Consider the following 24,780-nt stretch of genomic DNA (forward strand, 5'->3'; position numbering starts at 1 on the left):
GAATGACGCCCTGCCGTCCACAGAGCTGTCCGCTGTCTTTATGTCGTCTTTGACGTTCACATTGTCCCTCTGGGGTTTCTGTCCAGGTGTGCTCCAGAGTCTCTCAAGTCGCGCACGTTCTCCCACGCGTCTGACACCTGGATGTTTGCGGTCACGCTGTGGGAGATGTTCACCCACGGACAGGAGCCGTGGCTGGGCCTGAATGGGAGCCAGGTGAAGGCTTATGCTCACAAAGTTACACTGTAAAAACTGGAATCACTTTTTCAGCAGTATTATACCATGTTGTTATTATTGATTATTGATGCTGGTGTGTGCAGATCCTCCATAAGGTGGACGTGGAGGCCGAGAGGCTGTGCAAACCAGAGGACTGTCCTCAGGACGTCTACAACGTCATGCTGCAGTGCTGGAGCCCCAAACCTGAGGACAGACCCACCTTCGTCGCCCTCAGAGACTTCCTGCTCGAGGTAAAGTAGTGTCACTCTAAAACTAAACCAGAAAAACTTTTTGGTATCAGAAATGTCTCAGTAACTTTGCCCATGAGAACAATGGCTACGTTCAGACTGCAGGCAAAAGTGGCCCAAAGTAGTGTGAACACTCAAATCTGGCCCAGATCTGGTTTTTTCAAATCAGATTTAGACCACTTCCTATGTGGTCCTGAATCAGATTCAGATCTGATTTTTTCCAATGTGACCACAGTGTGAACAGCAAAGGCGGATTTGATGCGACTTTTACGTCAATTTTTGGTTTAGGGGGTCTTTAATAAACCGAACGCTGCCCAGCGGGTTGAGGAGGATTATTCCTATATGGTACAAGCTAGAGTAATGGTAGAAACAAAAATACTGACTTTTGCTCTTTTTCTTCACTCTTTTCCTCCTCAGCAGCTGCTCAGACATTTTCCAGCTTCCATTTCACAGACATTTGGAAATAAAAGTGAAAATACTCATTCCCTCTATTTCCTGTACAACAGCTGCTGCACCTGCCGTCGTTGTTATTGTTCTTTTGTGCATGCCGTTCACACTGGAATCTGATATAGGCCACATTTTAGATGGTAATGTGAACAGCCAAACGAAAAATCGGACCTGAGCAAAAAATCTAAACTGAGCATTAAGGCTTGCAGTGTATTTTGGGTTAGGGTAGGATGAGCTGAACCAAGACCAACCCACACAGGTTTCTTTTGTCTGTATTAGTGACTCGACAGGAGAGGAAGTCCCTGGCTGGACTGGAAACAGGGTCGCTCTGAGTCCAGGACTTCAACACCTTGGCTTCCAAATGTGGACACACTAATTTTAATTAACTCAGCCATTCAAAGTAATTGTGCTTTAGCAGCTCAGAGAGTAAACAAAGTCATGCAGCGGGTAAATAAAGGACAATGAAGGCAAAATAAAGTAGAAAACAAATAAATCATCATTATACAAAATGACAAGTGTTTTCCTCTTTTTTGTCTCTGTGACGCTGCTAATAATTCATCCCCCTGGTGTGTGTGTGTGTGTGTGTCTTTGCAGACAATGCCCACGGACATGAGAGCCCTGCAGGACTTTGAGGAGGAGGACAAGCTCCAGATTAAAATGAACGACGTCATCACCATCATCGAGGGGAGGTCAGTGTGTGGGCAGAGCACGTCGCCGAGTCACTTCAGCCTCGGTCTTGTACATTTCCACAAAACGAGCGGCTCGTTAGTCAGTGTCGGCGCAGAGCTCCGGTCATTCCTACAGGACCACAACTGCATCTCTTGTTGACTCTGGATTCTTTGCATTGTGGGAAATTACTGTAATTACTGTCCACTTACTGCTCATTATAGAAATATTGTGACCCGAGCTGATGGGACACACACATATCTGTTTAGTAAAAACAAAACCACAAGTTAACAAGATGTGGTCAGATTTATATTATTAAGTGTGTTCATATGACATGTTTGTTGTACTCAGGAAAACCCTGTTAGTGTTGAAGTGCATGCGTGCCAGTAGAGCATGATGAGACTAAAGCTTCTTGACTGTTGTTGTATGTGTGTGTGTTTGTGTGTGTGTGTGTCTTCAGGGCAGAGCACTACTGGTGGCGAGGTCAGAACAGGCGGACGCTGCGTATGGGTCAGTTTCCCCGTCATGTGGTGACGTCGGTCGCCGGTCTGTCGGCCCACGACATCAGCCGGCCGCTCAAACACTCCTTCATCCACACGGGACACGGAGACACGGATCCTCACAGGAGCTGGGGCCACGCAGACCGCATAGACAGGTTAATACTGTAACACACAGCCACCAGCATCGCCACTGTGGCGTCTATCCCTACAGTTCCTAGTACAGCTGATAGATGCTGAAGGCTTCATTTTAAGGTGCTTATCATACCGTACAGTGTAGTAGAGTTTAGATTTAGCCAGAGCCAGATTTCCCACCACTTTCCGACAGGGCCTGATTAGGTTTTCAAAAAATTTTTATTAAAGGAATAGTTCGCCAAAAAATGAAATTCAGTCATTAGTGACTCACCCTCAATACAGGACTGTTTAGGCTGTAAAAATGTCCTAAATGACGTTGTTTCGAGTAAACTCTAGACCAGTGGTTCCCAAACTTTTTTGTCTTGCGTACCCCCTGAGCCGTTTTGCCATACCACAAGTACCCCCTCCCTCATAAGTGTTGATGATTCTCCAAAAGTGGTCATAACGTAACACAACTGATGAAGAAACGAAAATCATTTCAATTTCTCTCTTCAATTTGTACAAAGACATTTTACACTATTCTCCTGCATTTTAGTTGTTTCTGGCTGTTGTGGTGTTTGTTGTGGTCAAATGTGTCTTCACAGAGTTGTAGGATTGTCACAATACTAAAATTTCAAACTCAATGCCAATACCCAGGAAAATATTGAATATGACATCATATTCATTACAGCAGCAGTGCCTCCCAGCTTATTATTGTTCCATTATTTTATTTGTATTATAATCAAAAGGACTTCTAACAGATGTTTTTTTTTTTTATTAAATGAAAAGCTAACTAAGAGTTGTGCAATTCCAGCGTGTTGCTATTGTTTCATTACATTCATTACAATGCATCTCCTCTCCTCTGACGGGCGGGGCTCCCCCCTCCCTCCTCTCTCACAACACACACGCACGTGCACGCAGACAGCGGAGAAAAAGAGAGGAGACGAGAGAGGAGTGTTGCCGTTAATATCGCCGTTCTAAACTCTTACTCTAAACTCTTTAACTCTTTAAACTCGGCTAAATTCACCCTACGTGCGTCTAGTTCTGTGTAACTACTCACTCAGGTCCAAACGCTCTGGACGCTGCCTGCTCTCCTCTGCTCTGCTCTGCCTGTCGAGTGTGCGCGCGTCGGGCGCTGTGGGGGCGCTCTGTTAATATCGATACTTTTAGAAATCAGTCATGTATCCAGATGCGCCGTTTTGCATCGATACTTTTGACAACTATACAAAGCTGTGCTACAGGTTGTTGTCATCTGGGGGGAACTAGTTGTGGCGCACGTACCATTTCAGTAATGGGCTTCTGAAGTGACTCGGAATATCTACTTATCATCTTGGTAATAAATAAATTAATTTTTCTACGTACCCCCTGCAATGTGCTCACGTACCCCTAGGGGTACGCGTACCACACTTTGGGAACCACTGCTCTAGACTATATCCCTTCAAGACACTTAGATTGCAGTGGACGAGCAGTATGGAGGAATATTAAATGGTTTTTGTGTAGTTTTATGGACGTTTTTGTGTCGGGCCCTATTACTCTCATTTAAAGTTTACGGACTACGAACCGGCCTCGGTAATAAAAAACTACTTCATTCTATTCTATTATTCATCAACATGAGGGTGAGTCACTAATGACTGAATTTCATTTTTTGGTGAACTATTCCTTTAAGGCCTTTATAAAGCTATGCCTTGATAATGTCAAATATTATATGTAATATAACAAAAATAACAAGTCATACTGTGATCCATAAGTAAGTAGCTATTCATTCAGATCCCTCTGAATACTCATTAATATGTAGTTTATTATTGTAGTTAGTGCTTATCAATGGTGAGTAAAACATTTTTAACTGTGTTTATAAATGGTAAATGGTAAATGGTGAATGGTCTGTATTTATATAGCGCTTTACTATACCTGAAACGATACCCAAAGCGCTTTACAGTAGGGCCTACATCACATTCACCCATTCACACACACATTCACACACTGATGGCGGAAACTACATACTAATGGGTATTCATGTGTTATAAATGATGAATTAAGTATTTAATGCTTAACTAATGCTCAATAGTGTGTGCTTATTATAACGTGTTACCCAGATTTCTGCCATTCAAACAACTCAGTGAAGTTAAAAAAGGTCAGTTTTAAAGTTTAGTAAGTTTATTAAAGGTCAGATAATATACGGTACAGTTCTGGTCCAGATCTTTGGTTATCCGCTTTTCTGTGACCTGTTTAAATGAAGCAGTATCAGTTTGTGACCACTCCCTGGTTGTAAAAAAACAAAAAAAACAACGTTCTGTAAAATGAGAGGATTATCCCTTTAATCATCCCGCAATCCTCTTGGATTTACCTCAAACCACTTATCTCTCTTATCTATATTCTCCTTAAATAAACTCTGATAGTTCATTCTAAGCCGCAGACTTTATGATATGATTACACGCTTTGTTATTAAGCTTGGACCACACACGTGCTGTAGTAGCTGCCTGTGCTTTAACTCTCCACTGGAGAGCAGCAGTGCACCACCGCCCTCGGTTCATCAGCATATTCCTTTGGTTGAACAGTCTCACACACCCAGAGCTCCTTATGAAGTCTGCCACACCAGAAAATCCTCTTACCTGCTACTTACTTAGTAGCAAAGGTTGATTTATTGTTCAGTAACAAATGATATTACTTGGCTTCAACCAGCTAGGCTCAGTCGCTAAGTAAGCATGGAGAATGAATGAATCCAGTTAATCTGCTCTGTGTTTTTCAGTCTGTATCTGGGGAACCCCATGGACCCCCCCGACGTCCTTGGAATGGAGTCGGGCATTGCGAGACCGACCAAACTCCCCAACCGTGCCAAGAGTAAATTTAGCTGATCCTTCTTTAAGTGTTTATGAATGTGTTTTTTTTGTTGCACTTGCTTAAAATGTTGATGATACAGAGGTTTGTGTTCACTTTCCTGTTGGGAGTCGTTCTTTAAATTTACTGCATTATGTTTTTTTCTCCATCAGAGCAACCGCCCCCTCGTCCACCTCAGCCCGCTGTTCTGCTGAAGAGTAAGTTTCTCACACCAGGTGTTTTTTCTCTTCCTGCAGTCTGACCTTACGGTTACATACTGCTGTTATTGTCTGTCTGTGTGTGTGTGTCTGTGTGTGTGTGTAGAGCCATTCTACGACTCAGTGATGGACGATTATGATGATGAAGACGACGGCAGTGCTTCGTCGGGGCTGAAGAGACTGGGCGTGTCCCTGGGGCTGAAGCTCCGCCCGTGGGAGGGGCCCGGGCTGCGCTCGGCCAGAAGCGAAGTGTCGCTCATCGACTTCACCGACGACAGCTTCAGCTCCACCACGCCCTCGCCGCTCACAGAGACACAGCAGCCTGATGAGGACACGCTGAAGGTATATACATACTCAGCTACAAACAAAACATTCACACACACACACAGAGCTTTTAAGTGGTGTGCTGTTTCTAAACTAAACCAAACATCATCATGTCCAAGTAAACCTGTACTTTTTGGCTACCGTATGTCATTTTTCATACAGAATGCACAGCATTTCATGGTATCTGATTTTGAAATTTGAAGGATTTCATATTATTTTCATTATTTCAAGTTATTTTTAATATGTTTTTTGTTTCACTGATTTTTTTTGAAGTCAAGCATTTCTAAGCTGTTCTCACCATTGCCTGAATTTTTATTAACCAGATTTGATTAATTGGGTAAATAGGGGGCGCCGTATTGCTCACTGGGTAGAGCAGGTACCCCATATGCAGAGGCTACAGTCCTCGCTGCAGCCGGCCCTGGTTCGGATCCTGAATCTGGTGGCCCTTTGCTGCATGTCATTCCCCCTCTCTCTGCCTCACCATCTCCTGTCTCTCTCAACTATCCTATTAATTAAAGGCAAGAAGCCCAAAAATTATACTTTTTTTTTTCATGGGTTAATGGTCAGAATATTATTATTTAAAAATACATATTATGTTATATATATTATGTTACTTTATTTTCAAAGGATAGCCCCTTGAGATGTGCCATTTCATTTTCGAGGGGGTCCTTATAAACAACAAAAATACAAAACAAGAGTTCAGTCATCAATAGTACAGGTTCATAATAGAAAGTGAACACAAAACATGATACAATATAGAGACACAGACGCCCATTCACACACACTCACACTACAATGCTATAAATAATATAAATAAATTTTCTGCATCAAGTACTGTACATTCACTTTTTGATTGTACATTTTGCTACTGCTACATGGCTGTAATTTCCCAGCTTGGGATCAATAAAGTATATCTATCTATGGCTAACATTAGCTAACATTAGCCATGTAGCCATTTACCTACCAGTAAAGAATATTGTCCTATCAGCCCTGAAGATGTAGCACTGCTCAGTGGGAGTATTGTAACAGCTTGTGTTATAAAGACAGTGATGGTTGAAGCTTTGGGCAAGCAGCAGTCACCACCACCAGCTCCCAGCAAGAAACCATGCTAAGTGACATAGCAACAACATGTAGCCCTTAAGCTACAATTTCTTAATTTTACTTGTATATTTTCAGTGACATTTTCTTATAATGGAGTGTTTTAGTGACTTCAGTCCTTCCTTGTTCTCTAAAGGGGACCTATTGTGCTCATTTCAGGGGCTTTTAACCTGATATTGGACCCCAGCGGGGCACTATTGAATGTACCAATCAATAAAAAACTCCATAACTATGGCATACAAGCTGTCTGCATACTCCTCCATTCTGGCTCTTTCCTCTGAAACGCCCCCCCCACCCATCCATGCATGCTCAGTCTGCTGAGATTGATCAATGTATCGAGGGGCAACACCCCCCCGCCGCATCGTGCCACGCCTCCTCTCACATTCAAGGAAGTTGTCCCAGCCAGTAACCGAAAAGTACAGAAATTGAATTGTTTTTTTTAGCATATTTTAGCATATTAAAAATGTCGACCTTACCCAAACAATTGTACACCTTGGACCCAGAATCTGACCCAGACAACAAAAACACACAGCCTGTCGCAAAGCAATGACTTTGGCAAGACGTCTCTGAATTGTAAACACTGAATTCCACCACGTCTTATATTATCATCGTACAGGTTCAACCTCCTACTTAAAGACTAATTAGGGGATACCAATGGGCACTAAGGCCAGAGCCAGGTGAGTTGCCATATAGGGAACTTCCTCTCACTTTGTGACATGTCAAAGTGAGACTTTCCACGTCCTCTAGAACAAGTATCCAACATTTTAAACATATCAATAAGTCTTTGAATTGACAGTGATGATTTAATTAGCAATTTTACAGTCATAGGAATCACAGCAGGAGCCTGGACTTGGATGACAGGTGCCAGTGTCTGTTCCCTCCTTTGCAGCACATGCATACATCCCCTCGCTGAGTGTCTACGCAGCAGAGGGCGGGGTCGTATTTTCACTTCGTCAAACGTGATTTTCCAGATGTTTCTAAGAAGAGAATCTACCCACACAGAGCAGTCATGCAGCGTTTCTTTAAGGTCTGTCGAAGACCTCTATCTGATCAGACAGTGTCCTTGGTCCCATCAGCTCAAGAGGGCGTGAAAAGAGCATGAAATGTGTGTGACACCACTCGGCAAGAATCGCTTCACATATTCTCTGAAAGCAGCGGTCAAGCCTTTGGCCTAGAAATGTCATAAATAACCCCGTTCCCCTCGGATGCACTCGAGACACGTGCGCTGTGATGGATTGGCGCTCGCTGATTGATCATGTGCACACTCCTGCCTTAGTGGTTTACTTTGGGGCTTCGTGTTAATTCCACCTCAGAGCTTCAGTCTCCCTTCGATCACCTCAAAGACGCTCCGGCTGAAAGCTTTAAAGACGCCTTGAAAGACGGCTCAGTTCGGTTCTCGCATGATCATGAATGAATTACTTTTATTATTGTGTCATGCATACTTCTGTATGCCCAGCCCGCATGGGCTTATAACACTCCAAGAAAACAAACCGGATCCAGAGCACATCATCAGCACATCAAAGAAATAAGAAAACAAACAGGGGTTCAAAACCATTATCTGAAAAAAAGAAGAAAAAAAGAAAAGAAAAGGAAAACAATGCCAAGGTTCAAGAGAAATCATCAAAAATTAATGAAACAAATTTTCCTGTCTTCTTTTCCAGGCTTGAGAAATAAAATTAGCAGTTTTAAACACACTGAAATTAAACAACCAAAATATTTAAGGGTTTTGTCCACAGATTTCATGAAATAATACCTCTCTCAAATTGTCATACTTTGTACAATATAAAAGGAAATGAGCCTCATTTTCTACTTCATCTAACTCACACATTTCACATATTCTATTCTCCTTGGGAATATTCTTAAATCGACCAACCTCAATGGTCGGAGGAAGAATACCAGATCTCAGCTGTGCAACTAAAGATCTTTGACTTCTCTGTGATCACGTGTCGATACCTATTTACAACATCTGGGGGATGTTTTCATATCTTGTGTCGTCTGCTTCACCTCAGGACACTCCGTCCATCCTGGACTGGCCTCTGCCTCAGCCGGCGTACGACGAGGTCACCGCGGAGATGGAGGACCAATCGGAGGACCAGGAGGTGAGATCTATCAACAAGGGAGTGACCGAAGAGGGGGCGGTCACGCCCGGTGGCAGGAGCGAGTCCCAATCGGCTGACCTCTTCCAAGAACTGCAGAGAGAGGTAGAGAGACTCAATCACAGAGAACATCAAGGAAATGTCACCGCCGACTGATTCCGTCTCTGTCTGACTAATATTTAGCGCAGACAGACACGTATTTCATCCAGAGTTAATGTTTCTGTCTGTCTCCGTTGATGTAGGTGATGGTGAAGCTGCAGGTTCCCATGGCGACGGGCCGCTCCCTCCCCTCCTCCCCTCTCCCAATGCCCCTGGCTCCCTTGGCCCCCCACCGGCAGATCTGCCTCCCTCCTCCGTCCCCCTCCTCCAGCTACTCCTCCTCCTCCTTCGCCTCCTGCTTCGAGGACCGCCCGGTGCTGCCTCCCCGCAGCCCCGTCCCCCCGCTGCGTCCCTCCAAACAAAGCGCCCCCGCCCGCGCCCCCCACCCGCAGGCCCGCTCCAGCTCTATCTCCCTAGGGGGCGAGGAGGACACGCCCCCCCAGATACCGCCCCGAGACCACGCCTTCTCTCAGCCGGGCTCCCGCTCCTCCTCCCCGCTCCCGCTGGTGCCGCCGCTCTCCTCCGTGCCCGTGGCGCTGCCCCCTCCTCCCCTCTCCGTCTCGCCTCGCCGGGCGTCCGGGCTCCTGGGTCCCCTCCTGTCCTCCAACTCCTCTTCCTCTTCCTTGCCTCAAGCCACGTCGCATCCTTCGCGTCTCGCAGCCCCGCGGCCGTCCTCCTCCTACTCCTCCAGCTCCTTTCTGGATCCTCTCCCGTACCGGGAGGGGCGTGGCCTGTCCTCATTGATCGACAGCTCTCAAAGCTCTGCTCCCGCCCCTCTGCCCGAGAGACCTGCATTTCTGGAGAGGTGTGTTTTTTCGTCGTTTAGAATTACAAACAATTCAAGTTAGTTGTGGATGTAATGTAAAACTGTTCAATGTATTTGGACAAAAACATAGCGTCAAGTGGGAGTTAGCATGGAGCATGTGAACTCTCACCTGACCTGAGGTAAAATGCAGGTAGAAAACATTTTTCTTCTGAGTTCAACTTAAGTTTATTCTTGTTTCAACATCTATGTCTGACTTGATGAAACGCTGATACGATAAAAAACTTCACACTGAAACCCTTATCCGTGTAGACGGGCTCTAAGAGCTCTAATTTCGTAGACCAGTTGGGTTGTATGAGGTACAAATGGCCACTAAGTATAATATCTGCAGTAGAAAGGTCTCTGCCGCCCCCACACTGAGAAATACCGGCACAAATACCGGAACTAACCAACTCACTCAGTATTCCTCCGCGCATGTAGGCTTTGCAACGCGCTGGATCAATTCGCTTATCAGCTTTGATGTCATAACTGCAGTTAGTTCTAGATAAAGTAACTTTTTTCCGACCAGCTGATGCATTGTAAATTTTTACTTAATAGCGTACTCTTGAACTGGTGTATTATTTTGAGACAGGACTTCCCATAGGCAGCAAAAATATGCTGATCAATCGCCCCCCACTAACAACAGTGTACTGCCTGTGTCTCGGTTCAGCACGGTGCGCTGGTATTTCTCAGTGGGGGGGAGTAGAGACCTTTCTACTGCAGATATTATACTTACCGGCCATTTGTACCTCATACAACCCCACTTCAAAAAAACTGAACTATCCCTTTAAAATTTTGCTAGCTAGCTAGCTGCAGTCTGTCTGATCACTTCCTGATAGTGACTCACCGCAGCCTCACATTTGCCCTGAGGAAGTAGCTCTGCTCAGGAGCCCCATTAAAACATCTTGTACTATAAAGCAAAAAATAGCTGAAGCTTGTGTTAGGTGACAAACCCCACCAGCGCCCCCCTGACAAGAAACCATGTTCAGTGACAGTGAAAACTTCCATTAGCGTCAGTCAGCTAAAGCTAAGGCGAAACAGCGTTGTTTCATCGGTGGTGGGCAAACCTCAAATGGATTTCACGCATGTTATGTAATAAAACACCTTTGCCAGCTCACTCTAATTGGTCCAAAAATACTAGAAACACTAGACAAACACTCTCATAGCACCTGGAGAGCAAGCATCACTCAATAAAAAGACAGACTGAGCCAGATTCATCTCCTTGTCAAGTGTTGTTCACTCAGGCAAAAAGAAGTCCTCATTGTTCACACAGGTCTGATCCTCCTCCTGAACTCAACTGGCTTTATGTCAGTGACTGTAGAATCACCTTGTTGAGGTATTTTCAGTGTATAGTTTTCACCCCACAGTCTTCAGGGCACGATGAGTAGCGAGATTTGTGTATTTGGACTCCAGCAGTTTCAAATTTTTCTGTGATTCACACAGTGAATAATTAAATTCACCTCTGCTTATTAGACAATTAAAAAACACCAAAATAAATAAATAATGGAATAATGAATAACTGAACAGAAAAATGCAACAATTAGAGGAAAAACAAACCACAATTAAAAATCTTTTTTTTTTTTTGGTTATATTAGCACAGTATAAAATACTGAACTCAAACTGTGACTCATCACATATGTCTGAGTCTAATCAGTTTTGCATCATTAAATGTCATTAACACTTGTCTTTAAAGCAATTTTCTAATTTGTTCCATCAGGAAAACTAACTTTTAAACTGAGCTTCATATATACTTAAATACATCTTACTGGATCTTCTCTAATTAGATATGGAGCAGCCAACATGGCGGCCGTCAAACCCATGATGCAGCAGCAGCAGCAGCAGCAGCCCGGTGGAGCCAAGCCAAATTCCTCCTACAACAACAACAATGGGCGACCTGCAGCTCCCAGCATGCAACAGGACAAGAGCGTCAAACAGGTGAGGGAGAGTCAGAGGAAATGCACAGCATGTCGACATTTTTCTCCTTTTTCTGCTCTGATTTAAATGTGATCCCCATTGTTTTTGTTTCTATTATTGTTAATACAAATCACAAAGACCCCACACCAAGGACAGGCAGAGGAATTATTAGATAATCACACAAAATAGAAAGGGTAATTGTTTTGATATTAATTGATAAATATAACGAAAGTCATTAACAACTGATTTCATTATTGTGTTAATTATTTTACTGAATGTTTCTTTTGTCTCGTAGTTTGGTGTAATTCAAAATTGGTTGCACATGACCTTCATTGAACATTATCTACTACATTATCTACATAAATGTTTTCCAAATGAACTGTTTCGGTGTACAAGAAGGCTGGTGCATGAATGAATGGATGAATTCTAACTGAGCTGCATACCTGATAAAATGGTTGATATTTGTCAGCTGGTTGATGACATACAGGACATGTGTCTGTGCAGAATACTGATGTGCAGAGGATCAAAAGCAAATGACCGCACAACAGGAAGCTTGTATCAGTCTCTTAAATAGCCCACACTTAGAAATGATTTTGTATTTGATTTATCTTCAATTATGATTCCTGCTGTCTTTATCACCTCAGATGATATTCTGTATGAATGTGGAGCCTCTAGCATTCCTGTATTTTTTTCCCCCCATCATGGCTGTTATGTTTAAATGATGAAAAATCCATAGATCCACTCATGTTTATTTTACCTTGAACATGGTGGTATTGACAGGTTCAAGGAGCGGTGCATGGTGTCACACTGGAGGAGTGTCAGGCAGCTCTGCAGACTCACAACTGGAGCATCCCTCAGGCCATAAACCATTTGAAGGTACATCCATCAATGTGACTGCATACAATATGTTTCATTCTTATATAAGGTAATGGAATACATCTGTTGTGTCCTTGGGTCGATGTAGTCAACACTCAACAAGTGGCAAAAACAGACATTTGCTACAAAGTAAAGACGTGAAACGGAGAGGAAGTTTCAACTTGTGTAATTTTAATTTTGTTTTGTTTTTTCTATTATTTCCTGCAGTTATTTTCTTTCTACAAATGAAGTTAAATTTTTAAACCGGTTGCTTTGGCGATCATTATATTTTTTTTTATGCAAATGCTGTAACACAGAAGCAAACAAATAGAAACGATTCTGGACTCCCGCTGGTATTTTTGTGTCCCAGAAAAGAGAGCTGGATACTCTGGAAATACCACAGCTCTGTTTTACATAATCACACCAGCGTGCACACAGAGGCAACACACTGTGAAAAATCCTGGGCACCTGCAGATATTTATCCTCTCGGGAAAATGGTAAGAATTCCCAGGAAAGAACACAACCAAGGATCGGAGTCTCCTCATTTCAACTTTTTACAGTCTATACATCTGAGGCCACAGATGATGCTGTAATCAGAGTGGATTTTAAAGAATAGAGCGACCAGGACACAGGTCGTCTGTCACTGACCAGATGTTAAAGGGATAGTTCAACATTTTGGCAAATTGGCTCATTGCCATAATCCCTTTAGTTTTAGCAGTAGGTTCGTTACCTTTAATTGTCAGCGCAAGCTATTTTTAGAACGGTTGAGTAGAGCCGCTAGCTGATCAGAGCTACGCTACTGAAGCTAATGGGATTTCTTGGTTTCCCTCATCAAACTCATCAAATACACAATCCAACAACTCCAAAACGCTCTGGTGGACAAGTTGTGACCTGCACATTCACCACGCTATGAGATGATAATGGAACGTTACAAGATGGACTTGTTTTCGAGGCAAATACAGAGACTGCTTGCCAAAAAACTGCTCCCGACGGGAACACGCATCAGTGGTTTTGCATGAATGTACCTCTAAAATTTACCTAAATCTATTTACCTCTCTCATAACGTTCCATTATTATGTCATAGCGTGGTGAATGTGCAGGTCACAACTTGTCCACCAGAGAGAATAGAAAATGTATGTTGAGGTAGAAGAACATCATTTTAATCTTTGACAAGACAATGTAAAACACAGACAGGACAGAGCAAATGAGTGAAGGGATCTTGTTTATGTGTGTGTTGGAGGTGGAGCAGCTGTTCCGGTTGGGACTGCGGTCCAGAGGCGAGTGTGAGGAGCTTCTGCAGCGCTGCCAGTGGAACCTGGAACAGGCCAGCTCGGTCATGCTGGACACATATGGACCACATCACAACAGGTAGGTGAAACTTAGCAAGTAAAACTTTTATACATATAAATAATCTGCTGCAGTAAGAAATTAGATACTAAAATGCATTTGTCCCCTTTGTTGAGCTCCTTATGTAAGTCCTCTGTTGGATCTGTGTGCAGAAGATGAGTCGGCGCCGTACAGTACTGTATGTTGCAGCTGTTCTCTCCCCTGTGTGTGCACGCGTGTGTGTTGCTGAGTTTCAAAACATAATGATGCAGCAGTAGTTAGAAAACTCTTCCTTTGCTAACAACACGGCCACATATGGGCTGATGACGTCACTCCATCTGCTCCTCTCCCGCCGCCTGCCTGACGGCTCCGCTGCTCCTGTCACTGTCAAGACGTTGGGTTTGAGCGCACACATTCAGCCTGAGCTTCTCTGGTCTGTTACATTTCATTCAACACAGCACTGACTGTCATGTTTAAATTCCACGACCACTTGTGGTTGTTTTATACTCCCTGGATCTCATTACCAAAGAACATTACATTACGTTATATTATATTACATTAGTCTCATTACTGGGGATACTTTCTCTGCTAATTTCATTTGAGGTTTTTGTATTTTAACAACGGCTGTCGATCAATTAGAATGTTTATTTAAATTACCTGCATTTTTTTATTTGTTTAAAATATATCCCTAAAAGGGATATTATTCAAAACTTTAATCATGTACAAACATGGTAGCTTTATGCAAGTATAACCCTATCATACATCAGCTAAGAACAGTGAAAAAGACAGTTCACAAACCCTGCGAGGCCTCACTTTGTACGGTGTATAAAAAAAGCTCAGATAATAACATGACAGCTCCATCTGAGTGGTAACTGTTAGCAGAGGCAGTTTCATTTCCAGCAGCTGATTCAAACTACAAGTCAGGCCAAAGGCCAATGTGACAGAGCAGTAATGGCATGTCAAAAAAAATTGCGCCATTAAAAGGAATTTGCATTAATGCTTTGATATCACATTAACTTCGACAGTACTAATTTAAGTCTGGTTCACTTAAATGAAATCACAGTTTCAGAAATGCACTTTGCTTTCTAAGATCTAAACTACCGGTACTCCCTATCCAAAATGACCCATAACAAGTTCATTATTACTATAATTAATAATCCTTTTATTGAGCAGCTGATGGATGTCAGTGTGTTCTCTATTTTTACATCTGTTTTGGTCTCCACCACCTCTGGTCTTTAGCTGTTCATCACTTTGTTTGTGCAGCATGCAACTTTTCCTCATGTAACAGATGTGCACTCACTCCACCCATAAAAGACGTGCTAACCAACCTGCCAAGTGGTTGTCAACCTCTTGGCGAAGAGGTTAGCATCGTCGCCTCCGGTGCGGGAGGTCGTGGGATCGAACCCCACCTAGGGCAGGCCGTGAGAAACACAACGCAGAGGGCCAGATATGACATCGGCTACAGTGGTGCCGTGACCCGGATGCCCTGGGTGGAGTGAGTTCAGCGGGGGTGAGTGTAATGGATGTGCACTCACTCCACCCATAAAAGACGTGCTAACCAACTCGCCAAGTGGTGGTCAACCTCTTGGCGAAGAGGTAAGCATCGTCGCCTCCGGTGCGGGAGGTCGTGGGATCGAACCCCACCTAGGGCAGGCTGTGAGAAACACAACGCAGAGGGCCAGATATGACATCGGCTACACTCACACATGTCCACATGAGGATTTGCAGTTAAATCTCAGTTTCACTAATAAGCGCATAGCTGTGACACCGTCTCACCCTCCCTCCCTCTCTCTGTCTCTCTCTCGCTCTCTCTCAGGAAGTGACAGCAGCGTGACACACAATCAGCCACTGACCATGACGCCGCTCGGATCAAACCCCCAAACGGTCGGATGACTCATCGACCCAAGGACTCAAGACACAATCATGCTTTTTAATGAATGAAGGAAAATAAGGCAGCATATGTGCCTCTCTTTATGTACTGTGAATACCTGCTACTACCTGTGTCATACACATGCATGCTCATTATTAGCTAACCGAGCAGCTTGTTGAATGAGTCACACCATTTACTTGAACTTGTTGCTATTTAAATCTTTTTTTTTTTATTACATGATTAATGAGAGTTTATGTTTCCGCTGATAGTTAATGCAAAACTTTTTGTGGGTGTGAGCATTGCGTCCGCTATGAATGCATGTGTGTGTATGTGTATGTATAAGCATACACTCGTGTACAAACACTGTAAATGCCCATGCCTTTTGCTGTTAATGAAACCATATAAAATCAGGGAAACGTCAGCTAACGATAGAGTTGTACTTGTACGTTTTATGTTTGCCGTATTGTAAATCGCACTTTACTAAGTGTGTCGACACACGAGTGGATATTTTTGCCGACGTGTTAACTGCTGGTCAGACGACGATGAACAGTTTATCTAGTTAGTGCAATTAATAAGAATACTGATATCAACTAATAGCTTAACGTTTATTTTTAATGTATCATTTGTGTCTTAAAGCTTTCTAGGCTTTATATAGACGTGAGTTAAAAGAAGGACTGATTCATGTCCTTGTCAAATGACATATTTTATTATAGGCAGTAAAATGCCAAATGGCCAAATGTGACAATATCTACCATCTCTTCATGAATACAGGGTAAGTTCTATAAAGTCAAGATGTAATGCAACTTAAAGCTGATGTTTGGTATTTCTTCCTGCTGTATGATAATCATAAACACATGCTGAAGAGCTTGACTGTCATTCACCTGAATAAGTAGGTAACTAATGTGTATGAGTGTGTGCGTGTGTACTGGAAGCCAGCGCTGACCAGATGTTGATGTTAAGTGTGATCATTTATCAGCAGCTAAACAGAAAATGAAATGAACAAGACGTGTTCATTCTCTCAGCTACGTATCATGGCTTTAACAGGCCGTCAGTCACACGTTATTCTCTTCGCCAAACTGCAGAGGAAAGAATACAATTAGAAAAGTAGTGAATTTTAAAACACTCTCAAAAGTGGTGAATCTAATACTCATGTTTGTGTGTGTGTCAGTGTGTGTGTGTGTGTGTGTGTGTGTGTGTGTGCGCGTGCGTGTGCACTTGCATTTGTCTGAGACATCTCTTACTCAGTGGCTCAGCTGTAAGCTCTTTCAGTCACAATGTTATTTATGTGACACTGGCTGCATTGTACTGTGTAATTAGAGCAGCTTATAAATGCAAAATGCAAATATGGCCTCCACTGTTTTATAATAAATTGAAATTTGAGTCATTCTCTTTTCAGAACTCCAGGTGTCCTTTGGTTATTTCATAAATGTAGAGAGCAAACAAATATTAAATCATCTTGTTGTAGCTGACAGAACTGGACAGGTTGAAGATAGAACCTGACCATTCTTTAGATGGACTAAGTATGGAAGACCAAAGCTGACCAATGTTGTACGTGAACTGAAGAGACACGCACTTCTTTGTTATTTGTGCACACAATATAATAATGATAATGTACAATATAATTCTAATGTAATAATGTCAAATAAATATTTATTATATTATTCACTTGAAGAGAGGTAATGCCAGATTGTTGATATACTGTGTAGCAAATCAAACCACACCAACAACTGCAAAATGAATAAAAACTAAAGAAACAAAATGTAAATATATAATATATATATATGTGTGTGTCAGGGTTCCTACACAAGTATGGAAAAGTATGGGATTTGATTTTATACATTTCCAGGTCTGGAAAAGTATGGAAAATGGAAACTATTGTATGGAAATATATGTATCTTAATACTTATCTGGGTTTGGTCGTATGTGAAATTATTTGGGTTAATTATTTTATGCGTTATTAGCTTCAAATATTTGGAAATTATTTGGTGACATAATAGCATACAAATTCACCAGGAAGTCTGGTAATTAGGGTTTGGAAAAAGTATGGAATTTTGAAATTTCAAATGTGTAGGAACCCTGATATATACTGTATATTTATAAAACGGAAAGGTGAAATCCGGCAATCTGATTGGTTGTTAACCGTGGTATAATGAGCATATATCACGGCTACTATTCTTAGCCGTGGTATAATGAGCATGTATACCACAGCCTGCCGTGATATATTGCTTAAATATATACAGTATACTATATACACACACACACACACACACACACACACACACATGGATGATGTCATGTATTGCATTGTTATTTCATTAGATTGATTAATTTATTATTATTATTATTATTATTATTATTATTATCATTATTACAATTCCACTCACAGCAGTCATTACTCCATGTAGCATTTATATCAATAAATACATTTTGGTCAAACAGAAAAATTAAATGAAGAGGAAACCCAAATATTCACCTGGCTTTTCTTGCCAGCACCATGTTTTCTCTAAGTGCCTCTTTGAAAGTCAAAATAAATGAATACAGAAAGAAATATGGTAATTGAGGTCGGTGCATCTGCACTGGTATTTCACATTTTTCAAAGTTCCAGAGTTCAAGTAAACTGCTCCAAACATGTTTGACCAAAACTTGCTGTTAGTCACTAAACATCCTCCGAGCGCTGCAGGAGTCCTGTCTCTAATGGAAGTCTTGTCTCTGCTTCCGCTGGGATCAAACCTGTGACCTTTCCATAATGGGACAGTCAGGCCACCACCACCCTCCCCCCCTAACCCCCTACCCCCCACCCTTAGCCCTTGTCTCCCTCACTTACTCACCCAGTCACTCACATACAGCCTCTCTGCTAAATTGGTGGCAGCTGCAGTGCATTGTGGTGCGACTGCTCAGTGTGATCCCTGGGCAGCACAGTTCAGCAGCCTGTCTTCCCCCGGACGCTCTCCGCTACAGCACTAAGCACTCTGTCATGTTCAACCGACGATGCATAGGAAACACACATAAACACACACACACCTTCTGTGTCCCATACACACAAAGAACAACAAAAAATACTCCTTGTGGATATCACAGTGAGTGTTTTCCTATTTGGTGGAAGCTTAAAGGTGTCATTAGTCATTGTGTGTTTGTGCTACTGTGTTTGTGTGAGCTTGAACTATTTCTCACAAAATATCATGTTTCACTGATGTCTTTTTTTGTTTTTTTTGTAACAAATGGCCATAGAGCTCTGTATATGATGGACAGGACATTTTGCTTTATTGTCCTTATTTATATCTAGAACCAATATGACTATAGCTAGTTCTTCGTTTTTTTTTTCAGTTTGAAAAGTCGACAAATGTGAATGAAGGTGGATTTCTCTTGCACTATATTGCTTCATTAAAATATGAAGATGTATTTCCAGCTTGTGCCTCCTGGTTGGAGCCGGCTGCCTGGGGCTTGATTAAGCAGCAGCGTTTTCCAGGCAGAAGAAATGACGCCAACATGAAAGTTCGATTTAATAACCGCAGTTCTTTGAATGGCCACTTGAGGCTGGCTCCAAAGGCGACGCAATCCCCACAGACCCCCATGTTAATATGTAAACATGTTTACAGCCTGCTACAAGAGCTTTGGTCTCCACAGTTAATTTTCTCCTTCATGAAAACTGTACAGGGGGTGAAATATTGTTCAGCTCAGTAATTTTAAATTCAATTAAGGTTTAAAGTTGGAACGTGGGGCTACTTTGGGTGAGTTTTGGATGAGCAGCACCAAACTCTGCTCCATGCAATTTTGCTAAATATCTCTTTGTCAAATTTAAAGGGATAGCTCAACATTTTGGCAAAATTGGCCCATTGCCATAACCCCTATAGTTTTAGGAGTAGGTTCGTTACCTATACTGTAATTGTCGGTGCAAGCTGTTTTTAGAACAGCAGAGCAGAGCCGCGAGCTGCTCAGAGCTACACTATGGAGGCTAATGGGATTTCTTGGTTTCCCTCATCAAACTCATCAAATACACAATCCAACAACTCCAAAACACTCTCGTGGACAAGTTGTGACCTGCACATTCACCACGCTATGAGATACTAACAGAACGCTACGAGACGGAGTTGTTTTCAAAGCAAATTCATGCAAAACCGCTGATGCATGTTCCCGTCGGGGGCAGTTTTTTCGGCAAGCAGTCTCTGCATTTGCCTCAAAAACAACTCCAGGTTAGGGGTTTCTTAGGGTTAGGGAAAACAACCCTAACCCTTAGAAAAGTACATAATAATATTTCCATATACACTAGCAAACAAGGGTTACATATGGAGATGCACGTTTGCATATTGATGCAGATGAGGGGAGAGAATACACATGGAAATCCAGATGGGCTGTTTCATAACACCAACCCAGCAAATTAAAGTTTCATTTAGGAACCCCTAAATGTCAGTGGGACTTACCCATATCCTCTGGCAATGCCCACAGTTATAAAGATCCCTTGGAAGGCAAACACAAAGAAATAAAGTATGTGATTCAATTTTCATTTTATATGAGATACAGTTATTTGCTATTGAGGAAATTCATAGAGAAACGAAAGATAGGAGTATCTGTTTTGAATATTAATTGACTCCACTGAAATTAGTTATGCAGTTGTTGCAAGAAGATAAATTGAACATATGGAAAAGTTAACACATATAATGTATGCATTATTTTCCAACAGCAGCTGTTACTGAATGAAAGATGCATGTGACATGAATAAAGGCAACAGTAGAATTTAAATCTAAAGCAACAGTGTGTTTGGAAGTATAATTATTGAAATCTTTGTGTTGATGCTGGATGGAGTGTGTATTGATTCAAACAGGTCTCGCAGCTCAACATCAGACTCGCGCAACCAATCGACAGTCAGCTGGAAGCCGGACCTGTGATTTGTCGGAGATTGATTTCTCAGGACTCATCTGCCTCGATTCCACCTGGTGCAGCGAACAAAAGGATGGCGAGTCAATACACGAGTCAATAGCATAGATTGACTAACTGGACAATTGACCTGCCTATAACTCTCCCTGTCCCCGCACACGCCTCCTGGATTGTGGCAACTCCGAACAGACTCTCCTGACAAAAGAGTCCATTTCAGAAACAGGTCTTTTCATCACTGTTCACTGCAGCCAAAGTGCTTTGCCCCATGAATGCCGTTTTTTTTTCTTCTCTCCTTGTCTGTTTGATTGCTTCACATGTGACCTCGAATGACGTAAAAGAACCTTACTCAAAATATTATTTGCCAGTCTGGAAGAGAAGATGAACTCATTTCCTCAACCATGGACAAGCACCTTGAGGGCAGTTTTTCATTATGCCACATTCTCCATCTACCACATCATGTGCTCTATATGCTGCTGGGCTTGGATATACAGGAAATGCAGTTGCGTTGTGTCTATATATCGTTAGCTCTGTGTGTCTGAGGGTTGAAGGCTTCCAAGTCACTTATGTGAGACTCGAGAAAACACAGTAAACATTCAGTTTAATGCATTCAATGCAGTGCAGCTTAAAAGACATAAACACACCGCAAGTAACACAAAGGAAGGGTCTCCATTGAAAACAAGCAAAGGGTACCATGAAGGTGTAATCCTAACCGTGGTGGCACAGGTTCAAGCCCAACCTGTGGCACTCTCTCTCATTGTCACTATTGGCTATTGGTATTAAGACAAGAAATAACTTTTGAAAAAAAAAAAAAAACCTATGGGAAAACACTTGATATTCAATGCCTTCAATTTGTCACAACTGAACATCGGACAAGTTCCAGCCAGGTTCATCACTTTTTAGTGTGCCTTGGAAACAATACCACTGAATTTGAAGTGCATATTGTCAAATTGATAAAGATGTTTACTGACTTTGCAGTACATCTTGTGTCTCAGCATGCATTTTCTTAAGCCCTTAGAGGAACTATATAATATAGTCTCTGCAAAACTTCTCCTAAGCTCAACAATGCATTTACACAAAGCTACTGGAAGTATCAGGCATGTCAAGAATCTGTGGTTGTGGTGAAGTGTTGTTTGGAGCACATAACTTACATACTCTGCTCTGACTGGACTCTTGTTTTCGTATCAGTCAGTCACATAATGTTTAGCATTTGTTTGGTTATGTTGCAGTTAGTTAGGAAAGACATAAAGAACTAGGAAACACATGGCAACCAGTTTTTCTATCATCTTGTTCTCAGTTTCCACTTGGATTTGTTGAAATCAAGGTCATGATTGACTCTCACTTGTGCATCCATCACACTGCGTCACAGCATCTTTAACTTCCCACTGTAGTTTGTCTGGATGTTGAGTATGTTGAGCTGAGGGCGGTGCAGGGCTGCAAAGGTAGGGTTAGAGTTAGGCATCCATGCAACATGGTCACATGTTGAGCTATTCCATGATCCACAGAGGAAGGACCTTGGGGTAGTGTGGATTTTTTAAGGATGCAGAGGGGGTCCGCCACATTTGCTGCCCGTATTCTTGGACTTTGGCTTTAAAAATGTCAAACACACAAAATCAGAGAGGGGCCGCTCTTGAAATAAGAACAAGGAATGCTGTTAACATCCACTTTTGCTGTCAACCTTCTAGGGGGTGTTGTTTGCAGGGGTGATACCACCAGAACACACAATGTTGTGCTGAAAAAAAGGGTTTCCAATTGGAGGCAACTTTAATCTCAGACTTCAATTTGCTAGATTGTCTCGTTTGTTTCTATCAATTTCTTGTCTTGGAGACACCTAAACTTAATCCTGTTGCTTTCCAGCCAGAGTGTGAACCCCTTTAACCTGTGTGTACACACACACACACACACACACACACACACACACACACACACACACACAATACTCTTGCATTACCCCCAACCGTGACCTTAGAATATGACCCATATAAATAGTTCAGGGTAGAGTATTTACTTTGGTCCTAAGCTCTTTAAACCGTCTATGTACTTAATCATCTTTTCCCTTGTGAAAGTCTGAACTGACTCTGTTGTGCGTCATTTGCTTTTGGATCCAATCCAGTCAATCGTTCAAACGGCACTCATTACAGTAAGCTGAATTGCTGATTATAAGCCTCTGTGACGTAGTCCTGGACCTGAAACCATGCCGCCCCCTTGTTGGTTGTTGGGCTGTTTGCTGTTGTTGTCATTGTCATTGTGTTTTTGAACTGTGACTTTGTGGGCAGACAATTTGGAGACAAACAAGGCGGCCAATCTTTCTGTGCTCCTGCCAAAGCTCACCAAACAGCCAGCCAGCCATGGCTGACTGGGCCTTTAATGAGTGTACTTGAAAGGGTCGACATCATAGGGAAATAGAACAAGCTGGACACGGACCATACACACACAAACACACATATGAACACACAAAGCCTACAAGTCCATGCACCATCAGGTACTAGCCCAAAGTCATTGAGTGAGTGTCTCTGTGTGTGGTTGGTTTACTTCCTTGAGAGGATCGAAGGCAGAGTGCTCACTATAAACAAACACATCATCCACATATATCAACATCATACTTCCCAACACTTATTCACATATTCTCACTCTTACACACATATATTCTCCTTCCACATACATATATTGTCATTCTCACTCACATTCATTCTCCATTCATGTTATATTCTCACTCACATACACACATACATTCTCCTTTCACATAGGCTACTGTACATGTATGAATGTGAGAGTAAAAATGTTTAAATATGAGAGTGAAAGTAAGGAGAATATGTGTGTGTGAGAGAGCCATAATGAATTATGTCTTGTACGGCCCCTCGTGGGTCTGCACCTATACGTTTTAGTTTCTGGGTTCATAAAAGCATACAATGACCCTAGACGAAGCTAGCCATTGTTGTAAGCAGGGCTCTAAATTAACACCCGCCAAATGCAGGGTTAAAATTCACTTTGGCGGGTATTAATAAAAACGTACCTGCCAGTTTGGCCGGTGATGGATGATAAGGTAACTATATAGTCTATCGTTCAGAGCCGTTCTCCCTGTGGTTCTGTTTCTAGTCAGTCTCCATGTACACTACAAGTTCTGTTGTTTGAATAAATGTTTACATAAAATGACCAAATTCAGTGACACGTAATCTGTCTTATTTTCAACGGGGGAAAAAATGGCTAGTGGACATTCTGAATGGCTGGGAACTTCTGAAATTTACCAGCCACATTGGCTGGTGATCAAAAAAGTTAATTTAGAGCCCTGGTTGTAAGCTATACCGTAGGAGCATGAGAGGTTGCATGGTTGAAACATACAAAGCAGGGTTTGCAGGGAAGAATATGCTGCAGGAGTGGTTTGAATGTGCAATCCTTTGATCAGGATCCAAACTGACAAAACAGACTCTGATCAGAAAAACAAATTTTTGCAGCCAATTCCAAAGCTTTACTATGTAGAATGATTGTTATTATAAATATCATTGTTAGATTAATGATCATTAAGATAAAACTGAAGAAACCTCTCAGAACAAAATTAATTACTTTGCGTTTATTTTTATCTTTTTTTTTCTTTTCTTTTTCTTTTTTGCAGGGTTAAGAGGAGAGGAAACGTTCTGTCCTCAAAGAAGGATGGTGATAGTGTCATGTTGTACAGGTTGTAACAGCCTTTATGATTTTGAGCTGGCTGACACTCAACCAGATGCTTTTATAATAGAGTTATTGAAATACGCAGGAAATAGTTTATATACAAGACAAAATGGATATACAATGTGTTAAAGCCTGACCTTGACAGCTCCTTTCCTGTCTGCCGCCTGCTTCCATTTAGTCAATCTTATTAGCAAAATAATGTCTACAGCCTGTAACTTTAATTTGCTTTGTGGTGATGTCTCCTTTTATTTCTGTGCTTACAACTAATGTGTACAAAAGGATGGCACAGTGTGCTGAGATTTGATTTAATTTGATCTGACTGGATTGATTGGAAGAGAGATATAATTGGATAATTATGCGAGTGTTTATAGAGAGAGAGAGAGAAAGAAATGGTGAAAGCAGAGAAAGAGAGAGAGAGACAGAGAGAGAGAGAATGACTCATCCTTGAACTGGGTCAAAATCGATTGTGTCAAACGGAGAGGAAAATGTGTTCTCCCTGCGGAGAGGTAAAAGGAGTAAAGGACAGCGAGGAGGCCCGAGGTGCGAGAAGAAGAAAGTAAAAGGGTTCTCCCAAAAAACAAAAGAAAAGAAAACCTCACACATTTCTCTTTTTAAGGCCTACATTGTTCTTATTAGACCTATTT

The 24,780-nt window shown here is 42.1% G+C and overlaps 1 protein-coding gene across 2 annotated transcripts in view; it reads left to right on the top strand.

The window, feature by feature from the left end:
* Nucleotides 1-16,999, top strand: part of tnk2a (tyrosine kinase, non-receptor, 2a) — a 30,109-nt gene extending 13,110 nt beyond the window's left edge. For both annotated transcript variants that reach the window (XM_085762587.1, XM_085762586.1), the window contains 13 exons: nucleotides 87-213; nucleotides 318-464; nucleotides 1,503-1,597; nucleotides 2,035-2,229; nucleotides 4,932-5,023; nucleotides 5,173-5,217; nucleotides 5,324-5,559; nucleotides 8,649-8,840; nucleotides 8,978-9,639; nucleotides 11,421-11,571; nucleotides 12,331-12,426; nucleotides 13,646-13,773; nucleotides 15,548-16,999. In XM_085762587.1, coding sequence (XP_085618713.1) covers nucleotides 87-213; nucleotides 318-464; nucleotides 1,503-1,597; nucleotides 2,035-2,229; nucleotides 4,932-5,023; nucleotides 5,173-5,217; nucleotides 5,324-5,559; nucleotides 8,649-8,840; nucleotides 8,978-9,639; nucleotides 11,421-11,571; nucleotides 12,331-12,426; nucleotides 13,646-13,773; nucleotides 15,548-15,554 — 2,173 coding nt within the window. In that variant the 3' untranslated portion in view covers nucleotides 15,555-16,999. The remainder of the gene's footprint in view (nucleotides 1-86; nucleotides 214-317; nucleotides 465-1,502; nucleotides 1,598-2,034; nucleotides 2,230-4,931; nucleotides 5,024-5,172; nucleotides 5,218-5,323; nucleotides 5,560-8,648; nucleotides 8,841-8,977; nucleotides 9,640-11,420; nucleotides 11,572-12,330; nucleotides 12,427-13,645; nucleotides 13,774-15,547) is intronic.
* Nucleotides 17,000-24,780: the final 7,781 nt, after the last annotated feature.

The sequence above is a fragment of the Trachurus japonicus genome, chromosome 20 (assembly GCF_045865225.1).
Source record: "Trachurus japonicus isolate A0001 chromosome 20, Traja_1.0".
NCBI lineage: Eukaryota > Metazoa > Chordata > Actinopteri > Carangiformes > Carangidae > Trachurus > Trachurus japonicus.